Source organism: Protomyctophum parallelum (assembly GCF_964188405.1).
Source record: "Protomyctophum parallelum genome assembly, chromosome: 14".
Taxonomy (NCBI): Eukaryota; Metazoa; Chordata; class Actinopteri; order Myctophiformes; family Myctophidae; genus Protomyctophum; species Protomyctophum parallelum.
In genome coordinates, this window is record NC_139709.1 from 15,359,980 (window position 1) to 15,367,957 (window position 7,978).

Sequence of the window (7,978 nt, forward strand, 5' to 3'; positions counted from 1 at the left end):
TGTATTTTTAATGAAATGTTAGCAATATTCAAAGTCTGTCATGACGCAGATAGTTCAGACAGCTATTGAAAACCATATATCTTCATGGCTGTAAATTATAATAATAGTATCTCTAATGTTTTGAATAAATAGTAAATACTAGCATTTGTGTTTATAATAATATATAATATATGGCAACTTGTATGCCTATTGTATGCCGGTGATGTCCCACCACCACCCACATGTCAAATGTAAAATGTGGGTGGGAGCTGGGAACATTTTGATTTTTGTTTCTACATTGCAGTATTGATACTTTTACTCAAGTAAAAATATGGAGTACTTTTTCCACAACTGGGGTCATGCATTTCCAACGGGCGTCACTCTATAGTCTAGTAGCTACAGTAGTACTGTATATCATTGCTGTCGGAGATGTGACTTATATTCATTGCAATTTCATTGGTTCTCTCGCCCGCCCAATCAGTGAGAGGGCATTCCAATGAATAAAGTCACATCTGCATCGGCAGAAACCTCCCATTATTCCATTATTCAATTTTTTGTAAATTAACCGTGCCCCTACTTGATCATACTACGGCAGTCACACAAAAGCATCAAAAGTAGCAGATCCACAAGCTCGAAGCGACACGCTTTTGGAAAGTAACAGTTCTGGACTTACAGTATGAAGTTTCCACCTGACAGAGACAATAATATACAGTACATTCCACTCATCTGTTTCTTTCTTGTCTGTCTGGCGGTGTGAACAGACACTGACCATCCATTCTCCTTCCCGCTACGTTGTTAACTCCCCATATTACATCATAACTGACGTCATATTTAATGATGTGAGATTCAAGGTAGCCTTCTTAAAGTGCTACTCATGGAATAAAGCTATGATGAATTCTTAATGTAGCTTACATTGTAAGGAGACTGAATTTGATGCATAGGTCATAGATGTTTTTTCTTGTGTTCCAGCTTCTCAAGATGGCTTTGTTACTTAAGATATTCTATAGGTTGTTTGGCGGCGGAGGGAAAGGGCAAAGGCAACTCAGCCAACAGGAGGCGGCCATTCAGAAACTCAAAGAGACGGAGGAGATGCTAAAGAAGAAGCAGGAATCTCTGGACAAAACCATCAAGAAGGAACTGCTCACCATAAAAGAGAACAACACCGCCGCCAACAAGCAGGTGGCCATGCAGGCCCTGAAGAGGAAGAAGAGGCACGAGAAGGAGCTGAACGACATTGAGGGAAAGCTGAACAACGTCGAGGCACAGCGGGAGGCGCTGGAGAACGCCAATGCCAACACCGAGGTGCTCAGGAGCATGGCGTTCGCCGCCAAGGCCATGCGGGCTGTGCACGAGAACATGGACATCGACCGGGTGGACGACCTCATACAGGACATCACAGAGCAGCAGGAGCTGGCACAGGAGATCTCCGACGTCATCTCGAGGCCCATCGGCGGCTACGGGGAGCTCCATGACGAGGACGAGCTGCTGGCCGAGCTGCAGGAGCTGAGGCGGGAGGGGAAACTGCCAGAGGTGGACACCGGGGCGGAGAGCGTGGTGGCGCTGCCCAGTGTGCCGTCTTCCACCTTACCCTGCAGTCCTGCTGCTGCCGCCAAGGAGAAGGACGAGGATCAAATGGAGGATCTAAAGCGGTGGTCGGGGAACGTGAGTGCATAGCGTATAGTCCAACGTCCCAATAACCCAACATTACTAACCCCACCTCAGGAACGTGTAGTAGACCAGTGGTTCTCAAACTTTTACATTCTTAACTTTACATTCTTACTTCTTAACTCTGACAGCATACAAATGGAACCATGTGTACACTGTTACAGACAGGTAAGGGTCACTTTAGACCCTCCCTCAAGGAACAATGAGACTCCCAGGACCCCACTCTGAGAACCAAGTTTAAAACAGGTGGGTTGCACACATCCAGTCCCTCGCTGGTGCTGGACAATAGGTAGATACAATGTAAAAGAGAAAAGTCTGCACACAGCTCTGCTCCACAGTGCTTAATTTGTTTTAACAAGACTGGAATTTGGTATCAGACACAAGGTTTCGGTCATGGTTGTTGGCCTTCATCAGGTGACCTGCTGGACAATAGGTACCGGTAGATACAATGTAAAGGAGAGAAATCCACACACAGCTCATCGTCACCTGATGAAGGCCAACCACGGCCGAAATGTTGTGTCTGATACCAATGCCAGTGTTTTTTTTTAAGTAAATTAAGCACTGTGTGCGGACTTCACTCTTTTACATTGTAACCAATGGTGTAGACACAGCATTGGCCACAGCTATGTATCACAGAGAAAGGAACATCCCAAAACACTACATATTTGAGCATAGCTGCATTGGAGGACTGGTCATGGCTGAGTCATAATGACATGAGTGTGACGCCGTTCTCTGCCCGCCGGTCCTCCATTACACCAATTTTAATATAAGAATAATATATAGAGATATAGTTTATGCGGCCCGTGTGTGTGATGTCAGACCAGTGCTTCTTGGCCAGCGTATATAAAGTGAAACAGGGTGTTTACTTTTCACACTAGTGTTACAGAGAGATATATACTGTAAGTGGAAGATGTTGCACTGGACTGTGACCAAAGATTGGACCAGAGAGACACCAGAGACATATCGTCACGCTGAAGTGGCAACCAGACACAAGGTGTATATACTTCTTTGGAGGAGGGTCCCACATTGACAAAGGTGATCAGATTGTTGTGCATGTCTTCAGCACAGTGTTGACGCTGGGTGAAGCTGCCCCCGGTTACAACTGAAAGAGGTTGATCTTGAGGTTCCCTCCAGGTGCCAGGACGACACAGCTGTGCTGATAGAAGGTACCGTCTATGTCTGGGGTGGCTGTAAGTACTCAGCGGGTACTGCAACGTGCTTTATGCATTTCATGTCGACACCCACAGACGGTTCAAACCTGAGGTTTCTGGCAGTGTCCCCCAGGCGAGGTTCCACCACTCAGCATGTGCCTTGGTGAAGGTCATGTATGTATGGAGGAGAAAGCGCCTATGTGAAATTCACAAGCATAGAGAAGTTGGACACCGCCACAATGGTCTGGTCTTTCATTAACACCGGAGGCATTCAGATATCACAATTTCTACACAAATAGCGCCACCATTATCGGGACAAAGATGTTTGTATTTGGGGTCTTTAGATTTATAACCACTGGTGACCATTATCAGTGTGTTTGACACAGAGACCAACTGCTGGCTGAGCACGACCCCTGCACCGCTTCTTCAAGTTGGATTCAGGTGCCATTCAGCCTTTTCTTATGATGGAGAGCTGTAAATATTTATGGGGAACAACTACTGTTACTCTGGTACTGATACTGTTCCTCACCAGATCTTCATTTATCTGTGGAAATTCAACCCAGACGCATTCTCCTGGAAGATGCTTGAGCCCAAGGGGAAAGGCCCATGCTCACTGATTTATAAGGAGTTCTGTTGCAAGGTGGGAGATCATTCCTCTTCAATGACCTGTATATGTTAGACCTTCGTCCTAGTCTGAAGACCAGGCAACTCCCACACAATATCAGGTGGGAATTTTCACTGTCAACTCAGGTGGTCCCTGCCCACCACCACAGAGGTTGGGGGTTCGAATCCACCGTTGTGCGTCTATGCAAACACAATTGGCTCGTGTTTGGGGAGGGAAGCCGGGGGCGAGGAGGGTGATATTGTTCATTGCATGTACATCTACTGGCGGAACCCGTCATCAGGGAGAGTTGGGCGGGAGGAGAGGGACGAAGGCCCTACGTCCTTAATGGGTCAACTGACATCAGAGCGCTCTGACAAGAGCATGAACTCACCAAGTAATCACTTAAGCGTATATAAAATAATGTGACGTTAAATATGCCCTCCCCTATGGTAATTCGCTGTAATAGAAAGAGCAAAGCGCCATATATGAGAAAGCACACGTCATCAATAAAAATACCTGCAGTTGTATATAAATAAGCTAGAGCTTTGGCTTCAGCTTCCAGTATTGGATTTTTAATTGATTGTTCTGCAGAATCTGCACTGCCTGTAAAATAGACTACTGGTACATAGCTACACTAACATAACACATCTATATCTGCTACCTTTATTACAATGTCATTGATGTTCAACTATGTAAGGAAATTCATGGCTTCCGGGTCGCTAGTACAATCATTTTCCAAGCGCAGCACCAGCTCGTTTGGGCCTTTTCTTAAATGGGACGCTGTAGGGAAAGGCGACAACGAACGCAAGTTCGTCGAGTTGCGCAAGAAATACGAGCAGGATGTGAGCAGGCTGACGGAGAAGAACCACGCTCTGGCTGAAAGCATCCTGACCACGGAGCTGATGATGAAGGATATGGAGAAACACACGCCACAGCACAACGACTGGGAGGAGTACAGGAGGCAGCTCACCGTTGATAATCACCTTTTGGCCAAAGAGCTCCTGTCTGCAAAGTTGCTGATGGAGAAGACGGAGGAACAGAGGGCGAAGCACAACAAATGGGAGGAGTATAGAAGGCGGATGGGCTACCTCGATGCAAGGCAGAATACATGCATTCTAAACTAGTGGTTTTCAATGTGGAAGAACAAAATGAAGAAGAAAAAAGCTAAATCAGACCAAAATATTTTGAGCTTATAATGTCAACATTTTCATATAGCCATTCATAAAATAGCTAAACTAGACATTCTACAAGCTCACATCACACATCAGATTGTCACACTGTGGGGCCCAACAGGCTATTATGTGTCTTTGGGTTGGTTAATCTTGCCATGCTGACTCCTTTTGGAGAAATGTTGTGATCAAAGTTGATCAAAGAAAAGCATTAGACCTGGATTCAGATCTGATTCATGGCATCATGTCCACGTCCACCAGTGAGATTCAAAACCAGGTCTTTGCAACTCCCGAGGACAATGAGGTCTGGTTGAGCTTCAAGGCACCTCCAGTTGATTTTGTTTTAATGGCTCGGCTCAATCGTGTTCAATACCACCGTATTGATCAGTGCGAAATGTCTTGTGCACAGTGCCAGTATTAGGCCATGAATCTTTTCACATGTTTTAGGTTTTATTTTTTCTTTAAATTTATTTCATAATGGAACTCAATAATTCGGACCAGGCAGAGACTTTGCCCAGATTGAGTGACATGTCCTAAATGGCTGACATCACGTCAAACAACGTTGTTCAATACCAGCAGATGATTTACAAGCTCACAATGTCGTATCCCGAAGCATTGTGAGCTTGTAAATAGTCTATTTTCAAAAGACTTTATACATTTGAAAACTTGAAACGGGACACTGCATAAAGAGAGCGTATAAATATACTAAACAATAAGTAAAACAATTAGTGTGCGTGGAAATGCACCCTCCGCCCCCTTCACCAGGTGTGAATGTTAAATGAAAATGACCAAACCAACTCCAAAAGAAACGATGGCAGCAGCACTATTTGACCTGCAGTGATTCCCTGCAATACTTACCTGCCGGAAAATGCCCCACCCCCTCTTCTCAGTCCAGGTGAGTGGTACAATAGTGATGATGGCATGTGCAGACTGCAGAGGCGTATCTACAATAAGGCGAGGGTAGGCGTGTCCGCCTGTCCAAATTCATTTCTGGCCTGGCGAAAATCCATACAATGAGGTAAAAAAAAAGAGAACAAAAACAAGACCTGAGAACTATTAATGGACAGCTGATTGGCAGTTGCGGAAGAGCGCGACCCTCAATCACCCATTGGAATGTAAATGCAAGCCTTTCAGCCTTTGTATACTACTGTCTGGCAGGTATATCTCTTTGAAAACCTTTAGTGCTACGACTGTGCGCGGGGAGACGACAATTAACACATGATCTTGCCTGCCCAAAACGTAATTCCTGGATAATCCACTGGGCATGTGTCATTATTAAATCGTTAATCACAATTATTTGACCGGCAATTAAAGTAAAATGTGATCATGTCTGTGTCTATTCAGAGCTATAAGCTCACAAACAACTGTACGACACAACTGGGCGAAATTAGTTCTCAGGCCGGTGGCCGGCCTCCCAAGTCTCCATAGGGAGGTCCTCACTGCATGTCCCACTGGGAACACTTTCAAACTTCCATCAATATTGTGGGCATGATCAGATAGTCTATCTGATAGACCACAGCATTTAAAGGCAAAAATAATTTATTAGGGAATTCTGAATTTTAGTTCTTTCACATTTCAAAACGCAACAGAACAGTAATAATGACTTCAACCTTTTGCTTCCTTTCGCCACCAGATGGGAGTCAATGAGACTCCCTACTGACCTCAAAGTCAGAGCAGACTGCCACCCATACACATTTCTGAACCTAAATATAACGCAGACAGTTATGTCAAACAGCCATAGTAAAATATAAATATCATAACAGAATAAGAAGACATAATTGAATGACCACATTTTAACGATAAGCATTCGTTCATTCAAGCTTCGTACGAGATTGTTCTCCTTTTGTGTGTGTGCGTGTGTGTGTGTGTGTGTGTAGTAGTGCATGCTGAAATTCAATTACATAAAGCAGTGGTTCTCAAACCTTATTATTTGAAGGACCCTATAACTCTGCGATTGTACAAGAATGATGGGCTTCTGTTTGTACACACTCAGAGTCACAGACCTGTAAGGGTCTATTTAGAACCCTCTCAAGGAACCCTGAGGGTCCCTGGAGTTGACCCCACTTTATGAACCACTGAAATATCGTGAATATATAATACCTGTATATTAGTATTGAAGTCAAATGTTCATAACCAAGCTATACACTGCGCTGCCTGGACAAGATAGCCTGCATAACGACAATGACACACATTTAAAATAGTAAATAACTGTAAACAGAAAATGGAAATAAAAAGACCACATACAACAGTAACGCACCACAGCAGACGATATGGGTCAAATATGTAACATGTGCAATTGTTAATTTTCATATCTCAGCAGGATAAAACATGCACACAGTACAGTACTCATCATGTTAAGCGCTCACTGACACAGTCATGTGTCAGACACCTTACTGTATAATATCGCAGTGGTTCTCAACCTTTTCAGGCCATGAACCCCCCCGCCAAAATAATCATTTGAAATGACATTCACGTAGAATCTGTTAGCCTCACAGCATAATTTTAAACAAATTACTTAAGCAATTATGCCATTAGGCGAATCGTAATAACGTATTGTAGGAGTTTGACTCGGTTCCAAAGCATTTGTTTTTATGTCCGGATACCCCGTAGGTTCCAAAGACAACAGATACATATTTTTAAAATAGCCGCTCTACAAGCACGGCAAGGCCTGGGGATGTACAGTACAGTACCCATTTTCACAATTATAGCCTCTTTCTTGTATTATTTGACAAAAAAAAATTATATACTTTTTATATGTTGATTTCTTTTTTTTTTTTTTTATGCAGTAAAGGTGGTTGCACACTGGGCGCGTTTTGCGGAAAACCGACAGAAAAACGCAGCTAAAAATCCGAAAACGCGTCCAGTGTGCAGGGACCTTAAAGGAGAATGCCATGCTAGAAGGCTTTCTTACCTTTATTTGTAGTTGTTACGTCCCCACCAAAGAGGTCCAGGTGTTATTTTGTGCAAAAGCGCATTATTGGCTATTTCCCCTACCATAAGCCCTCAATGAATTGGGCTATGGGGTGTTATGCTAATTTGCTTATTTCCATTGCTCAAAAAACTATATTTTTTGTATATATCCTCTCTTCATAATGCAAATAGTATCCTGAGCGGCACACTTTACTACTTATTTCGATGGAAATAAGCGAATTAGCACAAAAACCCAACCCCCATTGAGGGCTTATATTAGGGGAATTTGGGGAAATAGCCAATAATGCACTTTTGCACAAAATAACACCTGGACCTCTTTGTTGTGGAAATAAAGGTAAGAAAGCCTTCTAGCATGGAATTCTCCTTTAATAGGTTTTTCCCTTTAAATAAATAAAGCACCCCAAAGTGTGAACTGAGTGGTGGGTGTGTGTGTGTGTGTGTGTGTGTGTGTGTGTGTGTGTGTGTGTGTGTGTGTGTGT

At 43.6% G+C, this 7,978-nt stretch overlaps 1 protein-coding gene across 1 annotated transcript; it reads left to right on the top strand.

Annotated features, from left to right (window-relative positions):
* Positions 1-957: 957 nt before the first annotated feature.
* Positions 958-1,653, top strand: LOC310871140 (charged multivesicular body protein 4b-like; the record flags this gene model as incomplete). The annotated part of the gene is made up of 1 exon (XM_083782629.1): positions 958-1,653. The coding sequence occupies one exon, from the start codon at positions 958-960 to the stop codon at positions 1,651-1,653; it is 696 nt and encodes a 231-aa protein (XP_083638755.1).
* Between the last annotated feature and the right edge of the window lie 6,325 nt (positions 1,654-7,978).